Genomic DNA, 20,365 nt, shown 5'->3' with positions numbered 1-20,365 from the left:
GAGAGAAAATCCCAATGGGCCATGACCTGCAATTCCTAAATTGAAAAAAAAGAAGTCGAGAAAGATTTTACAGCAAATTCCATGAATTCCACCTGTCCATAAGCACTGGTCTTCTATATGCAAATATCTCACTTTTAGTCACCTAGTTGCACCATTTGCATATTTTCTTTCTCCTCCTAGTATGTTGCACACTTAGTGAAATTCCTGTACCACATAGGTAAATTTCTGACTACCACTTAACATGTAAGCAGGTTCTGTGGAAGAAAGTATCTCGAGGTTATCGAGTGGCTCACAGTTTGATCTGTCAGGACACTTTGAAACACCCACCAATCACCTGTCACATAGCAAAGTTTGGTAAATGTGTGTTTGCAAACTTGCTGCGTTCTGACACTTTCTGTTACAATTTTTGCATCTTTTACTCCTGTCTTAAAACATCAACACTGTAGAAAAAAGAAATACGTTCAGTGTATGTCATTCAACCAAGCATATCATAAGATGTGGGTTTTACCTCGTGATATGAGAGGGGGGAGAGGACAAGAAGTGCTACACAGCGAGCAGACTGAGGGTATTCAATGGCACTCTGTAATCAATATGTTGCCTTGCAGGAATACACAAACCTATTGGTAGGCTTGTCCTGTTGCAAGTCCAAGCTGATTCAGACAGGACACGTAAAATGGTAAATGGGCCGGGAGTAGTTTCAGCGTCATTGAGTCAAGATGTAAATCTAGTGGGATATTTGTGATTTTAGTATATTGCAACAAAGAAAGGCCAGTGAGTTGAATCACGTTCATCAATTTTTACCTTAGCTGGACTTCCTCCCACTGTTCAGAGGCAATATCATCAAGTAATAAAAAGGATATAGTTTTTCTGGATGAGTTGTGCTATGTCTGTTCCTTCATTGATCTTAGAGCACCTTGTCCTTGGCTAAAGGACCGTCCGTCCTTCCAAGTGATGCTGAGCCTTGTCAGTCTGCCTCAAAGGCACTGTTTGTTGCCCCTAGGTACTCTGACTTCTTCTTGTGCTTCATCCACATCTTCCTCAGGAGGCTGGGTGTCCCACACAGGTTGCCTCCTGTCAGTGGTAGGGAAGCTTCTGCTCCTGCGGGCAGGGTCAGGTCGTACTCTGCTGCCTTCCTCCAGTGCTGCCGGTGACTAGCAAATAAAGCACAGACACGTAAAGCATTTGTTTCCATGGCCCTTCTTCCTGGCTTACGGCAACCAGGCATGGAAAACCTGAGGGGGCTGAACTGGCTTACACTGGCTGAGGGGTATTTATGTCTCTGTGTGTGGAGTATGAGGACACTATGACAATGAGCTTGTTACTCTCCCTCAGATGGCAATGGCGGGATCTCAAGTATCACCCTGATGTGTGTCTGGGTTAACTGCCTAGTGATGAGTGCATTTGTACTAGGGATAACATGTTCCTTAATTGTACTTCATTTAAAAATCGATTAAATTTTTTAAGCTGCTTCAGGGCAAATATTATAGACTTCTTAGGGGGAAAATACTTAAAATTTGAATTCAGATTTTTTTTCCTAGTAATAAAACAGAGCTGTAACTGGCACCGGGGCAGCTGTAAAAATGGCTGTGGCTGACAATATAATAATCATGTCCTTTAGCTAATCTCTCCCTACTTTTGGGAAGTAAGCAGCATGGCTTTACTGTAAATCACTGAGGTTTTACGGCTCTGATTCACAGATCTGCAGATGAGCACCTCTCTGTGTTTCTGGTGAGCAGGTGACCTGTGGCAGAGGTGCCCCATCCCCTTCCCTGCCTGGCATCACACCTCGTGCAGCTCCCCAGGCTTGGCTAGAGGGTGGGAAAGGACTTACTCTTCCATGGAAGTGCTGTTGCCTGTGGGTGAATCTGTGACAGCCACCGCTTTCACAGTGATGTGGGCAACTGGAGATGGTGGAATCTGCAGGAGAAAAAAGCACATCATTAGGAAGTGCTACTGGTAAGCAGGGAGCACAGGTTTGTCTGAGGAAAGAGGCGGTTTTAGGAAAATCAATAAATACTGTGGATCTCCTACAAAGAGAAAGCAGGTTAAGGATTTGACTGCCCAACTCTTACCACACAAGTACAGATGACTCACATGAATGTTCTTGCTAAACTCAACACAGGGCTTGTATGAGCAAGAATTACACCTCCCATCGAAGGAGGGAGGCTTGCAGAACTTTCTAGTCCTTAGGTTTCATGCCTAGCTTCCTGAAGAGTCAAGGCTTTGAGTAGGCCGGGCAGCCCACCTCTTGCAGCTCTCCACAGGCCACCTCTGTGGCTGCCTGGGGACCAGCTGTCCCAGACATCACTGTTCCCTTGGGTGTTTAGAAATGTTTCCCTGTTCTTCTGAGTGCTGCTCAGTGGCATGAGGGTCCCTGGTTCCTGCCCAGTTCTGCCATAGCCACACAAGTGCCTGATCATTGCCTTCCTCTTGTCTCATTTGACCATTTGACCATGAGACTGGCATAGCCTCCAAGATGGCAAGCTAAAGTATGGGTTGCCAGAAATTGTGATGCACTCTCATCATTTCAGGCAATAACCACACTGATTTTACTGTCAATACTGAAAACCATTTTTATATTATTGCCACTAGTATAATTGGTCTTATGTTGTTGTCCTGGTTCAGCAGTAGCAGTCATGTTTCTCCTTTGTGGCAGCTGGTGCAGTGCTGTGTTTTGACTTCCAGCCTGGGAACAGTGTTGGTGAAGCCGATGTTTTCAGTTGTTGCTAAGTGATGTTTACCCTGACCAAGGACTTTGTGAGGCTCATGCTCTGCCAGGGAGGAGGGGAAGCCGGGAGGAAGCAGAGACAGGACACCTGACCCAGGCTAACCAGAGAGGTATTCCATACCACAGCACGTCATGGCCGGGGTGGGGGGTAACTGGGAGTTACCCGGAAGGACAGGGGCTTCCGGGTGGGACTCGTTTCTTGGCTGGTGGTATCGTATTCTCTTCCCTTGTTATTTTCCCTTATCATTGCTGTTGTTGGTGGTAGCGGTGGTGATTTGTGTTGTACATTGGTTGCTGGACTGCTCTTGTCTCAACCTGTGGGAGTTGCACTCTTTCGATCCTCCTCCCCGTTCCTCAGGGAGAGGGGAAGGGGAGAGCCCCGGGGGGTGGGGGGGGGTGGGGGGTGCCCTCGATTGTTGTCAGCCCGGCACCACTCACTGGGAGTGAGTGAACAAGTTGCCTGACTGGGTTTAAACCATGACAGTTGTCTACGGCTATTTCCCCTGGGATTAATCTGAGACTGGATATGTTTTGGTGAGCTCTGCAAGCATCTCAAGACTTACAGAAATGTTTGAAATCACTTTTGAAAGCATACTTTGAAATTTAACTGGGTTAATTTTTGGTAAGTGCAATTACTTTCATTACACAGAATATTATTAATTGTGACCATCCTTCAACATTGTACAGTAATGTTTATTGAGTGTACCCCAGCTACCAGCTAGCAAGTATATTGCAGCCATCCAGAAGAGCATTTGAAGCCATCAGGTTTCTATAGCATGGTCTGGTGTTTTCCAGAAACTTTTTAAAGGACTATTTTCTGTTTGAAAATCTAGTTTTTGTAAAATGTAGAGGGTTTTTTGGTTCTTTTTTTTTTTTTTTTTTTAAGAAAAAGAAGGGAAGGAAAATGTTTCAGTAAAGCTGAGTCATTTTTAACCAAAGCATTTTGTCTTTCCAATACAGAACAAATTTTTGGGTTTTGTTTGATTATTTTCCCATTAATTCTTCATCAGCATTTCCATTTATCTGATTACCATGTCCAGCTGGCATTCTAAGAATATAATTATTTGATGCTTGTTCCACTTTAAAATGATTTATTTTCCCCAATATGTGAAATTCCCTGAGAAACAAGAGGATAATTCCTCCCAGGTCTTGCGGGTGGCTGAGCCTACCTGTTTCCATCCCACCACCCTTCCTTGAGGGGAGCTGTCCTGTGCCAGTCTCCTCTCCTAGCTAAGGTTCCTCTGGCATAAATCATGTCTCAAGGCCTTAACAAAGACTGCAAAATCTGCACATGCTACAAGAGACTGACATGCTGCACATGATTAATGTGGGACACGTTGACAGGTTTTAAGATGCATCAGACAGTGGTAATTGGTCTTGCTGTATTTACTTACCAAAGATTTTCCATCCAATGGGTGATTACAGGACTTGGATGATTCTCGTTCAGTAATTCCCACTGCAAAGGGTAAGAAATGTGGCATTATTGGTAATTATCCCATTGGCACAGCTTGTATTAAAAGCCTCCTTCCATGAACAGAGCCTAGATTCAGGTTAGACTCCAACCAGACTTGATTATAGCCAAAAGTGCGGAAGTTTCTTTATTATGATCATCTCCTGACATTCCTGCTAGTTGTGCTGAGGAAATAAACGAGGGAGGGATGCCAGATTTTTCATGGAGCCAAATCCTCCTGTTTGGATGTCAGATCGTGGAGGTACCTTATTTATATATTTATTTATTTATTTCTGTTCCTGGCTGCTTTTGGTGTCTGCTGTTCCTTAAAGGATATTCAGGTAAGTGAAGAGCAAGAGAAGTATCTACAGAAACACCAAGATTCATCAAGTCTTCAAGAATATGATTTACAACCGGTGTAACCAATGGAATATATATAATGAGAGCAAACATCAGAAATAGCCATGGCACTGCTTATAGTGCTGCCTCTGGCATGAGATAGTGATCAGTACTTCTCCTTCTGGGGGCAATATTTGACTGTAAGAAATATTTTCACCAGCCTCTCTCTTCCTGCTCCCTGCCCCTGCCAGTAATTCCATTAGATACTTAGCTGTATCCCTCATGTCAAAGTTTAATTCTATTACCTCTTGTCATCTTGCATATTAGGTACTAACAGTATTCAGCAAGTGGCTCCAGGCACTAGTGCTTGGAGCCTGTCCAGCCACTGATGTCCATATCCTTTTTCCCCCTTTCTTATTTGATTTGGTTTTGTTTTGTTTGCCCTTGTATTGCCTGATTTTTCCCTTCAGCTGCGCCTCTGCTTGACAGATACTGAACATGTTCTAGCAAACTTGTAGCAGAATATCCAAACAAATGTAGGTCCTTGTGGCTTCAGCCTTATAAGTGGTCCCCTCAGGATAGCGGTGGTGGAGTGTGGTGTGAATTCTGCTTCCAGAAGGTGCTACGAATGCCCAAGCCTGGACAAGGGTTGCTTCTCATCAGTTGTTCTGACTTGCCCTATGTTTCCAAGATGAGTGCTTATACAAGAACTTGGTACAAAGCTGAGTATTTCTGTCCTGGAGAAGTGTGATTTTTGTTTTGGTTTGTTTTCAGCTGTCCATCCTGTGTAACAAAGCACAGCTTTCAATGCAATCAGTTTCTTCTTGTGGCCTCCTGCTACACTTGCTTCCTTCACAGCCAGGTTGGATGGGGCTTTGAGTGACCTGGTCTAGTCAAAGATGTCCCTGCCCATGGCAGGAGTTGGAACTAGATGATCTTTAAGGTCCCTTCCAACCCAAGCCATTCTATGATGCTTTGATACTTGTGTAGGGTTTCTGATGCTGGCAATACATGTGCTGATGGTCTTAACTGTGCTCTTGTTTACACATTTTCCCCTTACTCTGGAAATTGAATTGTTCAGATTTCAACTTGTGCTTTACCAAATCTGAAGTCCCTTTCATATTCAGCAGTACTTATTTATGGAGCAAACATGGAAACTCTATAGACACAACTATTTCCAGTAAGAAAGCTGAAGGACATTTTTGAAGGGTAAAATTTACATGGAGGCAACATTTGTAGAGAGATGATACATATCCATATGTTTATCTCACTTTGTATCACATAATGCTGGCTTTCCAGCTGTTGAGAAACAGTTGGAGAAACCTTTCTGGACTCTCTCATGGTACCCTATTCTCTGTGTAGGTGTTATTAGTACAGTTAGTACAGAAACAGGACACTGCAGCACATCATAACAAAGAACTATTTGGTCATACAAAGATTCACCAACACTTCTACCTTCCTTCCCTTAAAATGCCAAATCTGTCACTCAAAAGTTATGGAACACCAGGACTGGATCAAAGTGATTTTATCCCCCAAACGACCTAGACACTGAGATTCATTCTCTAATTTGTGATCAGCAACCGTTTTTCCATAGACTTTCTGTTTCACTCACATAGACAGTGTTCACTCAGAAAGCAGCTGATCAGTGCACAGTCCTGTGCTTGCTTTCCCCCCCACTGAATCCTCTGAGGGAAGAACTGTTAATATTTTCACAGGCTCCTCTGTGTTGCTGATCACCGTGGTCAACATCTGCATGGATGTTTTTAAAAAACAGCTTCATCACCTCCTGGGGGACAAGGAGTCACATCAGGAAAGCAGAGGTGGGTGCTGAGTACAAGATTAGAAGGTCTTGGGATCCAGTTTTTCAGAGACTTGAGCAGGACACAGCACTGCTCAGAGCCAAAGCAAATTTTAGTGCATCAGCAACTGAGCGTTCCCCAGTGTCACAGCCAGAGGTGTGAAGCAGGCACCCAGAAAAGGGGAATGCATCGGCTCTGTGAGGTGATGAGCATCGCTGAGGAGTCTGGTGGCAGTGACGGACAGAACTTAGGGGGCTGTTGCAGGAGGTGTCTTGCCATGGTCCCTGAGCATCCCCTGTACTGGGGGGAACAGAGATCTGACAAACAGCCTTGCCATGCTGCACAAGCTTAGGCAGCCCTGCAGGAGCTCTTGTGTCTTGTCCAGATGATCCTGGTGAGTTTGCCTTGTCCTGCTCTTCTCGTTCCCTCCTTTCACTCCTCAGCCAGTCCATTTTGTCTCTCTTTTGTTTTAACTTAAACCCAGTTTCTCACTCTTTCCTATACAGCATCCCAGTTTCTTTGCCCACTCACTTCCTTTTCACCCCTATGAGAACTGTTTCTTCATTTTCTGCTCTTCTTTCTGGATTCCTCCATCTTTTCTCCTGCTCACACCTCTCTGTCACCCTTTACAGCAGAGACCAGCAGTCCTCCCTTCTTTCTCCCCACTGGCTCTCTGCCATCCTTTGCCCTGCAGCTGGTTCCAGAAACTCCTCCTCCTCTCTCTGCTCCAGCCCTGAAGCCCCAGTTCTTTGTTCAGCCATAGCTTGGCTCTGGTCCTGGTTTGAGATCTCTCCCTATCTTCCCAAGGTCAGTTTCTTCCTTCCCAGTTTCCCAGGCCCCACTCTTGTCTGCTCTGTGCTCCTAATGGCATGGCTAATGCGCAGTGCAGCTGCAGACTGGGGGTGTGAAGAACATGCACCTTCACGGTAGTATCTGCTTCACAGATTTAGCACCTTTGCACAGCTAAATGTCCAATATCTCCACCAAACACGTGCCATACCAGATTTTTTCAAAGGATTATGACTTGACTGCATCTGGGTTGTTTTTCAAGGGAGAGCAGAAGATGAGTTTTTGATTAAAAGGCCACCCCTTGCCAAACTGCATCGCCCTGCTCCAGCTTCAACCTTCCAAACGTCAGCGATGAAGGAGCTGAATGACCAGTCTGTTTATGTTTACTCATTTCCTTGGTTTTGCTTTGAAAACCTCTCTTTCCCCTTCACTAGTTCTCACAAATATGTTGAACAAGTTTTGTCTGGAAAACCAAAATCAAGTCTGTGGCCAACATACAGAATCTAAAATTTCATCCCAAATTGTTGTGTTCTGGCAAGTTCCAAGCAACTGAACAGGGATCTTATATAATAAGATGACTCAGGCAAACTCAGTAATTCACAAAATATCATGCCTAAAATATCATCACCCTTTGGAAAGGGAGCGCTCATAGCTCCAAATAAAGTGAGTTTATGACTCTGAATAAAGTGAATTTGACTCTGAATAAAGCGAGTTTATGACTCTGAATAAAGCAAGAGCTACGCAATGCCATGGCTATTTTCTCATTAATTCCACTGGACATTTTAAGCATGAAAGTATCCTTCAGATCCATAACAAATTGCCTGCAAACTGGCAGACTGCAGTATCTAACAATGTTCATAAGTCGCAGAGGAATAAAGCCATTGTGCAGACTCACCGTGCTGGGCAGCACCCTTGGCAGGGCAGGGTCCCCGCTGCTGGCTCTGCAGGCAGCCCAAGCCCTGCACCTCTTCTCCGTTGTACAGCACCTGGAGGAGGTCACCCTGGTGAGGATGCAGCTTCTCGGTCCTGTGGGGCCGGTGGTTGGATATGGCTACCACCTACAGCGAAAGGAAAAGCCATCCTGTTATACATGGCCTTGGAGACGGGGAGCAGTATAGTGTTTGCTCTTCCCACTGCTTTCCCATCATCTGAAGGGATTTGTTGGGTGGGATTTGTGGTGTTTGTTTTGTTTGGCTCCTGCCTCTGTGCACGAGATATATAAGAGTATGGGAAAGCCACATGGGGTCTCTCTGGAACCCACTACTTTGATGCAGCTCTCTGTATTCTCCTCAGGAGAAATGTGGTTCTTTTCAAGATCAATATGCCTTTGAGACAGCTCAAATTGAATTTCTTATTGCATCATGTCTTGGGCAATCAGTTAAATGTGAACTACAAATGTTATTTTTTCATGGCCTTTCCCATCTTTTAGACTTACTTACATTTTATACCTGGTAATGATTACAGAGGGTACAAGGCAATGAATAATTGTGCTCCCAGGGGTTAATGTTCACAGACATTAGCTTGCACAAACAAAACTCACTGAGAGCTGCATCTTTGAACACTACCCCCCTGTATCAGGCTAATGTGAGTTAAAAAAAACAGGAACAGGCTCCAAGAGCAAGTGGATCCATCAGGACTGTTACCCAGGATGATTCAGAAACAGTTTTCTCAAGAAGATTAAAGTCTTTGGGAAAAGGAAGCAGGATTTTTAACTGCATTAATAACAGGAATTACTTAGGCACATTACTGCATCAAAAGGAGCATGACCAGCAGGTCGAAGAAGGTGATTCTGCCCCTTTACTCTGCTCTTGTGAGACCTCACTTGGAGTATTGTGTGCAGTTCTGGTGTCCTCAACATAAAAAGGACATGGAACTGTTGGAACAAGTCCAGAGAAGGGCCACGAGGATGATCAGGGGACTGGAGCACCTCCTGTATGAAGATAGACTGAGAAAGTTGGGGCTGTTCAGCCTGGAGAAGAAAAGGCTGCATGGAGACCTCATAGCAGCCTTCCAGTATCTGAAGGGGGCCTATAGGGATGCTGGGGAGGGACTCTTCATTAGGGACTGTAGTGATAGGACAAGGGGTAACGGGTAAAAACTTAAACAGGGGAAGTTTAGATCGGCTATAAGGAGGAAATTCTTTCCTGTGAGGGTGGTGAGGCACTGGAATGGGTTGCCCAGGGAGGTTGTGAATGCTCCATCCCTGGCAGTGTTCAGTACCAGGTTCGACGAGGCCTTGGGTGATACGGTTTAGTGTGAGGTGTCCCTGCCCATGGCAGGGGGGTTGGAACTTGATGATCTTAAGGTCCTTTCCAACCCTAACTATTCTATGATTCTATTATTTTCTATGTTTCCAAGATTCCTTTTTAGATGTCATGTCAGTAATACCAAAATGCTAAAAAGCAGAATCTTTATACATAAGCTACAGTGCCATTTTCCATTACAGCTGGAGACAACAGCACAATCTCTATAGCATATCTTTCATGAACATCTTAGTTTGCAGCATTTGGCTGTAGCACATTTTAGTGTTCCTTATCTCCTAATTCAAGATTTCACCGTGACTTTGGCTACCTCACCCATTACTGTAATATGTGAAGACTTATCTAGGTCAGGAAACTAAACCTGCTGTAGCACAGTTTTGATCTAAACTGGAGCTGACATTTCTCTAGGGTGCCTAGGGTAAGGCAGAAGGATTAGCTGCAAGTCACTTTTCTTTTCTAGACATACCAGAGAATTAAAACCTGTGTGAATGGCAGAGCCAGCCAAACTATGCAGAATTAGTGTACTGCTCTCTAAAGAGCTACTGGTTTAAGAACCTGTATGTCCCTTGACCTGCTCAGTTTGTTTGCAGGACACCAACTCTGAATTCAGAGCTTACCAAAGTCTCTTTTGTGGACTTTACATACATGTGAGAGCATTCAGGCCTGGCATACCTGCTGTCAGAATTAGCTATGTTAAGCAGGGAGCACAGATGACACAGGAAGGTTGCAGAGCAGAGCAGAGGCTGTTCCAACAATGCTGCTCCTAGACCCAAAATCCCGCTGCCAAACCAACAACCAACCAGAAAAGGTGACAATTAAACATCTGGCTTATAATAAAGCTTTGAAGCTGAAAGGCTGAACAACAAGGTGCTTTGCAGAGTTAAGCCTTTTTTGATAGTCTAATGGTGATCTCATTTTTAATGTGGCAGCACTAGCATGCACAGAGGGATTTGACATTTTTATGCAAAGTAGCCAGGTACTGACATCCAGACAGTTCCACCTGAAGAATTTTGGGGCTAGAAGAGCAAGAGAAGAGAAGAGAAGGATCTACTATCACTTGAAATAACTCCTAACAGGGCAATAGGAACTGCAAATAAGTGTATTGGTGAAACACTCTAGTGAAAAAAAAGATGTTTCCCCTCTCTCTCATCCTTCCATACTCCTGACTGTGCTTTTGGGATGGGTTCTTGAATGTGATGAAAGTTACCCCCGAAGGTCAGTCATTTGACTGTTAAATCACTTAATGCTGCACTGCTTGAGTATTTCTGCAGCAAAAAATAGGTCTGGCAGATGTCCACCTTGCTTGCTATTTTTGCCCTTGCTAAGGATTAAAGTTGTGCATCCACTGCAATCACCAGACCAGGAGATTTCACATTAGCTGGGAGCATTTCCACAGCACTGACTGCAGGCGCAGGTGTAAAAGTGAAAACCAAACAATCATTCTGCTACTTTTCTGTGAGTCTAGAAATTGGCAATCACAACTTCCTCACAGGCATGTGTATTCCAGTACAGGCAATGTGTTTGAACGCTTGTGCAGGAGCTGCAAGCAGCTGCATCATATACTGAAGAAGGGGAATGCACAAAGAGCTGACTGTGCCAGCTGCTCTGGTTTGAGAGCCTTGCTTCTTTTCTCAACTGGAGCTGCAGACTATTCCTCAGGCTCGATGCTCCCACTGCTAATGATGCTGCCTGCATCATGGCTAAAGGCCAATCAAAGGACATCTTTAATTGGGGTCAGGAAAGCCCCAAAGGGAAAAAAAAAACCCTCTAAAAATACAGCAACAAAACAGGGACTTTCTTATCTTACTTTCTTAGACCTTTGTAAGTACTGTACTGTTACAGCAGCTGATCGAATCCAAGTTAAATATCAGAGGTTCCCATTTAGCAAATACAACTCCCTATCTGCTGAGTTCTGGAACTTTGACATACAGGTGCCATATATTTCAATGAGAACTAGCTGAAAATTTTCCAGCTGAATAGTTTTATGAGAAATTCTTGTTAGAAATCTGGTCACTTTGTTGTAAAGTATAAATTTTGTCAAAAAAAAAGAAAGATAAATTATCTGAGCATTCTGTTCCATTAAATCAGAGCAGTTAACTTTTAGATTGGACTTTGATGCTGTTTTTGTAAACATAGAACATATGAATATAAACATATGCTGTTTTGTAAACATAGAAAACAAAATATACCAAAGACGTAACAAATAAAAAAGGGGTATCCCAAAATGGCTTATTTTGAGTAAGACTCCAGCACCCTGACTTTCATCCTCCTTTGGAATGAAAGGTCATTTTGAAACCTGAGCCTGAGTTATAGGACAAAAATGAGATTTTCACAAATTGAGAAAATACACACATACAGAGTTTCTACCCAGACATGACAGACACATTACTGATCCTTCCTGGGTACCGCTTCAGGCATCCTGTGAAGTACTGGGATCCTGTGGTCTGCCATAATAACCAAGTGAGGGGATGGGATTGTGAGTGGTAAGTTTTTTTCCAGCTGCAGGTAAGTGTGGTAAGTAGGGGTGTCCTGGGTTCAGCAGTAGCAGTCATTTTTCTCTGTCTTAGTAGCTGGTGCAGTGCTGTGTTTTTGACTGGCAGCCTGGGAACAGCACTGGTAACATCGATATTTTTAGTTGCTGCTCAGTAATGTTTACTCTGACCAAGGACTTTCTGAGTCTCATGCTCTGCCAGGGCGGAGGGGAAGCTGGGAGGAAGCAGAGACAGGACACCTGACCCAAACTAGCCAAAGGGGTATTCCAAACCACAGCATGTCATGCCCACTATATAAACTGGGGGCAGTTATCCGGAACAGTTAGATCACTGCTCAGGTCGGGCTGGGTATCGGTCAGCAGATGGAGAGCGGCTGTATTCTCTTCCCTTGTTATTTCCGTTATCATTATTATTATTGGTGGTAGCAGTAGTGATCTGTGTTATACCTTAGTTACTAAACTGTTCTTATCTCAACCCGTGGGAGTTACATTCTTTCGATTCTCCTCCCCATCCCTCTGGGAGAGGGGGAAGAGGAGTGGGAAGTGAGTGAGCAGCTGTGTGGCTCTGAGCTGGGCTTAAATAACGACAAGGGGGGACCCACAGTGTTGTGAGGAGATCGGGGAATCATGAATATGAAGAAGAGGCTATTTACAAATAAGGATGGGGCTTCAAAGTGGGATAGGGCATGGAAAAAGAGAAGGCCACGGAGCAAAATATTTTGACAGTGCTAGTGAAGAGACAGGTCTGTAGTGAGAAGAAATGCTTCAGCAGAAGAGTCTCAAAGCTTGTTAAAAGTGCTGTGATATGCACAAGAGAAACAGGCAGTCATTCCTGTAAATCAGAACTGCGATGAGAGGACCATGGTAGGGGTTGTGAATGATTCAAGTGGATTGAAGGAGGGAAAACTAGCTCTAAAGACAGGAAAACTCAGCCCCATGTGTCAAAGTGCCCAGACTTGGAAAGCACCACCTGCAGGGAGCAGGTAAAGCTCCAGCTGTGTACTCTGTGCCAGCGCACAGGAGGTGAGTCGAGGGCAGGAAGCACCTCGGGATCAAGGGACAAGCATCCTCCTGTGGCTCTCTCAGAGCCATCTCTTTGAGTTGAGGTTACAGTTCATTGCTTGGTGTTTTTCTCCCACATTCCTCAGGGAATGGGATACTGGCTCCTTGGTTAATGCATACAGGTAGTGATACAACTTGTTTGCTTTTCATCCCTGGCTGTCCCTCTGGTGTTATCATTAAGGCTTTATGGATAAGAATTAAGTCTGTGATTCCCTCAGATAAGCTGCTGTGCTCATTTTGACTGGCTATGCATAGCAAGACCATAGTTTTTGAAGTTTCAAAGTGCTTCTGTAAATAAACTATAGCTTTACAGAAACTCCCCTTTCTGTTTCTCACCCCACTCCCTGCATCAGACACTGATACACTTTGCCCTGGAAGATGTGCTTCCCATTTATCCATGGCATTTTTAAGAGTAAGTGTATTCAACTAGAATGGAAAAAAAGAGAGGGAGAGAAAGGGAGGTTTTTCTTACGCTCTTTGTTAGGATGTGCTGCGTACTTTTGGCTCGTCTTCGGGCAGGACTACATGCTGTGAAAGAAGAACAGGAACAAGGTCAGGATGAAGGATGCAGTGGAAAGGTACAAGATGAGGTTACACATCCCTCTAGAAGTTCTGCATGAGAATATATTGGGGGGCATGGGGGGGGGAAGGGGGGAAGAAGTAAGGGTTTAAGGAGCATTCCAGCTGAGACAACCCAAAAGAAAGTACTCTTTAATGTCATCTCAGAGACCATGCTCTAGCTGTGCAACTGTGCAATGTGGGCACAGGGCAACAGCATTCCCCAAGTTTCTTCAGCTCTCCCATAGGCTTCAAGGAGGAACCATGCTTCTCCTTCCTGAGTTTTGATCTGGCCTCCCACCTGCCAATGTTTTCAACTTTGGAGAGGCCTATCCTTTTGGCTGCACTGAAGTGACTGGTTGGAGTGAGGTGTTTTTTTTTTTGGACAAAGTGAAGAGTGTTTAAACACTTGTTGTTTCAGTTTGACTTGAAACTGGCCTGAAAGACTCTGTGATAGCCCCAGCTCTCCCTCTCATCATATCTAACCCTTTGCTCTTTAAAGTTATTACCCTCCCCTGTGTTCAGGCTACAGGATTTAGCAGCCACTGACAGAAACAGGCCAGCAAAAACCTGCCAAATGGGGTGAATTAACTGCAATTCTAAAGGTTGACCCCGAGGGCAACACACATGAATGGGGGTTTCCTATTCAAGCTCCATGCATAATCCAAAGGCTTTGAAGAGCCAGGAAGGTTTGTTATGGGATGAGAGGTGACTCTTACTCTCCAGGTGAGCTTTCCATTACATTTTTGGCATACATTCAAATCCAGGAGTTTCAGTGCTTATCACTGCCATGTACAAATTTTTGTAATGAGTTTTGAAGCTGTGGAAGCAGCTGGAGGTCATCCAAGGCTGCTTGTACTGCAGCCAAATGCCTCTCCTCTGATGGCAAGAGTAAGGGACTGGGCTTTCCAGGCTTTGGTACAAGCAGAGCTGGCAGTGGGATCACTCTTCTTAGACAGCTTCTGTTTCCCTAAAAGCCATCCCTTGATGCCCCAGTGAGGTTGTAAGTACTGAGTATTAGGTCTCCACTGGACAGAAACACAGTTTTGGGCTTATCTCTGCCCTCAGTGAAAGAGGACAGTGACAGGGGTGGTGATGGATCTTGTCCAGGGTCCCTGCCAGTGACCCATTGCAGCACAGTGTACTTCCACATGGAACTCATCACAAGTAAGTTATCTCCTGGCATAGAGCTTGAGAGCGTGCTAAGCTGTCAGTTCAATTACAGTCTGTTTTGCATGGTGTAATAACCTCAGGGAACCTGCTGCCTTCTCCTGCAGGGCATGTTTTATATTTTAAACCCTGGTGAGTGGGGGATGAAAACCAGATCAGCACCATGAAGCTGGGCTTTTTCCTAGGAATATGTCGTAAGTTGTTTTGGAAGCTGCTGCGATCAACTTTAGGAATTTCACTGTGTGAGAACTTAACTAATTGCTCACAAGCAAAACACTCAAGTGCAGAGAAGTTTAGCGTTGCAAAGCATTATCTTCTTGTCTCTTACGTGTTTTATGGATTTTACTGGGCAGTGTGAGCAGCACAGTTTATGTAGGTACTGAAAAGGAGCAAGTAATTTTGTGCTGTTACTGGTACCCAGGCCAGTGCACAAGGGACCACAATAAATGTGGCAAACGGCAATAAATTTGCGTATTTTCCGAGTACGTATGATCCACAGCACAACTCACTGCCTGTTGTCTGCCAGAGCAAGAGGCTTACAGGGGCTGAAGAAAGGCAAGGCATGAAAGGGAAGTCCCAGCACCAGCAAACATGCAATTACTTGAATAGCCATTGAAAGAAGAGTGAATCATGGAGGTAGCCAGCAGTGACCCACTTGTGCAGGCGTACAAAGGCAGCAATGCAAACAGTGCTCTCCCTGCAAACATCATTTTCTGCAGGGAGTGGGAGCAGGAAGGGAAGAATGAATCCTTGCAGATGATGTTTCTGGGTTTGCCTGCAAAAGGATGTCTGTACGTACAGACCCAGGTTTCAGGCAACAAAAACAATTACAGTGATGGTTCACTTTGTCATTTCCACTTATATTCTGAAATTAAGCAGCTGAAAGCTCATGCTCGCAGCTTGCAAGTAAAGATCTGACCTGGCCCCACAATTTGTTTTCCCTGTTTTTACCTGCTTTCTTGTTGCTGAAATATGCAGCCATTGAGTTTAAACTAATTTGTTCAATCAAATGCAGACTGGGCTTTGTCCGGTTCTTACTCTTCATTACAAGCAATTAATGTTAATCATGCATTCATTTCCAGGGCATGGCTTTGGAAATGTTCCACTTATTGAGCCAGCAGACTTAAATTCAACATTCATGCAGTTCACCCACTTCATCTGAGCTGCTAACTGCTAGCAGAGCTTCATTTTCTTTTCTATTACACAGAATAGCCACACAGTTGCAAGCTGTCACTTTAGCAATTACCTCATAGGTATATCAACACTGATTCCAGATCTCCCAGTTTTGCCAGTGCAAAGATTTTACACAGCCACAATGTCGAAGCACCTGCACGGATTAGCTCCAGAAACAAGCAGCAAGCACTGGACCGCGAGCAGAGCACAGCAGAACAGATAAGCTGCTCACTTCAGAGATTTTCCTGATGCTAAACACCCCATCCATCTAAAAGACAACCCCGCAGAGGTTGTTACAGTTTTGATGTACTCACATTTGGATGAAATCACAGTGGTGAAAACTTCTAAATTCTCGTCGCTGCAGCTGTAAATCTGGTGCATTTTCCACCTCTCCTTACTGACTGCCTTTCTGCTTCATGCAACCGCTCTGAACTTCTGGTAAATAGGTTTCACTAATCCAATCTGGCTCTGTGATCATTGTCCAGATCTACAAAGGACAGACTGATGCTGTGATCTCATCTCATTCCATATTCTTCATTGCAACATTTTCTGCTCCCATCTGCCTTTCTATGAATACTATTAATGCAAAGATTTAATTTAGCTGTTACTTAAGCATCTACTCAGATAAGAGCATTTTATTTTACGTCTCCTTTTACCCATTTGGAGAATCCTCTGCAATAAATGGCTAATAATTAAAGTCTGTTCTGTGAAGCCAATGTATGGGCGAATAAACATTGACAGAAGTTCTGCCAGGACTTTTAAAATCAGCTGGGTTAATACTTTGTGTACTTTAACACATTTGTTGTAAAAATTGCTCCTCCCATATAATGAGGAGCTGATTCTGAGCATATTAAGAAAAGCATTTTGTGTTTTACCTTTTAAGTTCATAAATTTACACCTGAATCCTGATCTTCTTTAGTCATCTGCAATTTCAAATGCACATGACGAAAGAAGGGCTCGTCAGGCAGACATGCGGATGTCTATATGCCCCCCTGCTTCAGTGGCTGCAGAGGGAGGGCAGGTGGCTCAGTCATAGATGGGTTCCTACATGACTTAGGTTCTGGGGTCTAAGTCCATATTTATACACTTCAATAAAGGGTCTTGTTGCCAAAGCTTTTAATTCCTTAATGCTCCCATCAGAAACTGTTCTTTTCCCCATTTATGACAATCAGCCCCCCCAACTTCTGGTGACTCACTGCTGCCATGGACACCTAGGATAGAAAATACTGGCTCATGGGCTCCAGCAGCTGATGTGGCAGAAACACTTTCAAGTGTGAATAATGATATTAAATTATATCAGTCTAATGAATAGCCTTCATTACTAGCACGTGTGTGTTAATTAACACAAAAACTAGTGCTGTCTTCTCCTATAGACGTCTGCCACCAACAGTCCTAGATGGAAAGTGCCAGCGAACATGTGCTGTCACTGTCTTATCCATGTAGTGTTTCTTATTTGAAATATAAATATTGGTCAAATAACACATCCTGAGCATGGAAGCATTTTTTCGAGTGGAAGGCATCACTGTTTCAAGAAAGAAACGAATGAAGAGAAGCTGATATCACTTGTCACCTCCCATAGGCAGCAAAACCACTGCAGGGTCGGGGGTATTGTCCCAGGAAACAGCACCATGTTTGAAACGGGCAGTGGGACGGCAATGTAATCAAGCAAAAGTTCAATTAGGTTTTGATTTATTGCGCCACATGTTCTGCTTGTATGACTGATGTCATTAACATCAGGCTCGGCTGGCGTGTTCATCTGTCCCTGACTGGCTCCCTCTGAAGGCGCACACGCTCAACAGATGGGGAGCTGCATGGGCGCGAATGCAATTGTTTATCCCTCTATTGTTCCTGTGTCAAGCAATCAAACCAAATCCATTACCCACCGAGAAAAAGATCAGCGCACCGTCCACTCAGCAGTGAATGGAGCAGAGGCAGTTACGGAGGGAGGCTTTAAAGCTTTCAAAAGGATAGAAAAAATAATGAAGAGCAACACTGAATAGTTGACCAAAAAAAAAGAGAAAAAAAGCTATAACAAATCTAACTCACCCTTTATTTCACCTTGGGATACTCAGAGTCCAACGAGAAGGGGCACTTCTGGATCTGAGTCACTGTTTTCCTAATTGTAGGTATGACCTAAAGGTATTTAAAAATCATAGCTGGTGTTTAACATTAGAACAAACACTTGGTGTTTCATTGTGTTGATGGGCAGGGGGATGTGGAAACTGAAGTGAGATTCAAGAGCTGGTTACCAGCTGGCATTTGTTGTGCTATAGGTTAGGTTTTAAGAAGACAGGCTTTGAACACCTATCTTTACAGGGCACATGATGCTCTGGGGACGAGTCACTGTGCAGAGAGCTGACAAAAGGTTCTTGCATTACTTCTACACAGAAAAATACGGCTTAGAAGGGCCCTGTTTTGTGACATGCTTTATGTGGAATTCTCATCTGGGAATGAATTTTCCACTGTTCATTGAAAGGAGTTTGTGGCTTCCTACTGCCCAGAGCTTACAGAGTAGTTGAGCACTATGAATGCCCTGGGTTTTACAGGTAGTCTTCATGTTGCTGCAAGAGGAGGACTGCCCATATTGAATCATAGAATAGTTTAGGTTGGAAGGGACCTTAAAGATCACCAGGCAGGTCCCTCTGCCATGGGCAGGGACACCATTTTTTTAGCTTTATTTATTCATAGAGTTATTTGGGACAAATGTTTTGGTTTATCTAGCTAAAAAAAATAGGTGTGATAACACCTGCCAAGAAAGTGTACTACAGAGCTCAACTGCATGCAACCTGCTGAAGAGCTGAGGAAGCTGAGGAAGGTGCTCTCCACATCTCCAACCAAGGAACTGCTTGCATAGCAGCATCACACAATTTCACATGGTATCTCCTTTCGGATCCTTACTGACTCAGCAAGAGTCCAGCCTGTGGTGGGAGCAGGAAACCAAACAGTTATTGATTCTACAGATCATTACATAAAATACTTAGAAACTAGGCTCAGTGTTTTTCTCACTGCTAAGCACAATTTATAAGCTATGAATTTAATTCCTGTGGTGCCACTGCAGCCATGAGAAGACCCTGAAATACTTTTGCACTGGGGTACATCTTTGACTGAAGACTCCTGGGTGAACATGCAGAATCCATTCCTTGCTGTGGGTTGTGTTTACCAAATACCTGAACTCCCAGTTGTTGTCAGTAAATGATCAAAACATCTGGTGCAAGAACTTGGCAACCAAAGGTGAACAGAGACACCTGAGGAGAAAGACAACTCAGCACACAAGAACAGATATACGGTGTCTGAAAAAACATCCATCTAACCTGATCTGCAGGTGCAGGATGAGGAAGCTATTTGATTTTTGGGAATGTGGGCAGAAAGGAGGGAAATGTGGAAAAGGCGAAGAGAGGCAAGATGAGGCTGAGGGGAAAACAACTGGTGGAAACAGCAGAAGGCCCAGCGAACCTTGTGAATGGGGCAGAACATCCTAGAAAACTGGCAAAATGTCCTTCTGGAGAGATGGCAAAGATGCTTTTCCCATAGGCTGGATCTGTTCAGCTGCATTTGGAAGAAACAAGTGTAGACACTTGTCCTATTTCCCAAGTAAGCCAGAGCTGGTAAGCTTAAAAGGAAACAAATAACAAAATACTAATTACGGTTACAAAAACTGTAATTAACACTTTGAGTGATTTAATGTAAGTATCAGAAACCTCTAGACCTTGTTTATCCTGGCCTTTGGAAACAAATGCCTTTCCAGTGCAGCATTCTTCCAGTGAAGTCAGTGGGAAGCATCCTGGCATATGCAAGAGACATTGCCAAGGGATTCCCTGGCTCACAGAGGGCAGAGCTCTTCATGAGGCTTCTCCCTGGATCTTGCACCCTGTTGCATAAGAGGTGAATCTAATCCATACTGAGCCACTTGAGCCTATTTCTTACCGTTAGCTGGGCAATATGATAAGGATAACCCCAGGTATTTTTGGAATAGGATTGTGAACAAGAGGTATGCACAGTTTAAAAATAAGATGGGATAAAACTCCACATGCACACTGCAGGCACTAACTCTAAAACACGTCTGTGCAATGCAATGCAAGTGGCATCTTTCGAGGAAGGAAAATCTCTTTGCTTCATTTTAGGACCACACAATTTCAATTGCTAATGACTGAAAAGGAAAACCAACAACAACAAAAAAAAAACCTAAACATAAAGCGAGATTCTCATACATAGTTTGTTGTTTTTCTCTAAATGAAAGAAGAGAGATACGTGATCAACAACTTTGCCTCAAACTTACAGCAGTCTGCAATACCAGTTCAAAATTGAGGTAGCACTGCATGGCTGAAAGCTCTGTGAGTAAGTAAAGAATTATCAAACCTAGCATTTTAATTTGCACCTGGCTGGAAGCTGCCATAACAGATTTTATCCAAAAGGCCGTAAGATCGAGGCATTTATAAAACATTCTGAACTTTAAATTCACCATAGGGGACCAGGAGAGAGGGATGCGAGAGTTGTGCAGTTTGAATGGGCTAACGCACTGCCTTCTCTGTTGATCAGGAAAGGAAA

The 20,365-nt window shown here is 44.0% G+C and overlaps 1 protein-coding gene across 1 annotated transcript; it reads right to left on the bottom strand.

Annotated features, from left to right (window-relative positions):
* Positions 1-540: 540 nt before the first annotated feature.
* On the bottom strand, positions 541-17,256 carry VXN (vexin). The gene is made up of 6 exons (XM_057426237.1): positions 16,135-17,256; positions 13,392-13,447; positions 8,001-8,163; positions 4,123-4,184; positions 1,832-1,917; positions 541-1,151 (listed from the first exon to the last, which is right to left on the bottom strand). Exons 1-6 carry the CDS (start codon positions 16,199-16,201, stop codon positions 965-967), a joined length of 621 nt encoding a protein of 206 aa, XP_057282220.1. The 5' UTR covers positions 16,202-17,256; the 3' UTR covers positions 541-964.
* Between the last annotated feature and the right edge of the window lie 3,109 nt (positions 17,257-20,365).

The sequence above is a fragment of the Pezoporus wallicus genome, unplaced genomic scaffold, assembly GCF_028554395.1.
Source record: "Pezoporus wallicus isolate ANWC-B61680 ecotype Strahan unplaced genomic scaffold, APGP_CSIRO_Pwel_v1 contig_4131, whole genome shotgun sequence".
NCBI classification, from domain to species: domain Eukaryota; kingdom Metazoa; phylum Chordata; class Aves; order Psittaciformes; family Psittacidae; genus Pezoporus; species Pezoporus wallicus.
The sequence above is the reverse complement of the archived record's forward strand: the minus strand, read 5'-3'. Positions and strand labels throughout refer to the sequence as shown.

Bases quoted from the DNA above. Each gene is read 5' to 3' on its own strand.
- VXN (XM_057426237.1), bottom strand. From the start codon at position 16,201: ATGCACCAGATTTACAGCTGCAGCGACGAGAATTTAGAAGTTTTCACC. The intron at 8,164-13,391 runs GTAAGAAAAACC...CTTTCGCTGTAG, and splicing joins AGCACATCCTAACAAAGAGC to GTGGTAGCCATATCCAACCA. The intron at 4,185-8,000 runs GTGAGTCTGCAC...TACCCTTTGCAG, and splicing joins CAAGGGTGCTGCCCAGCACG to TGGGAATTACTGAACGAGAA.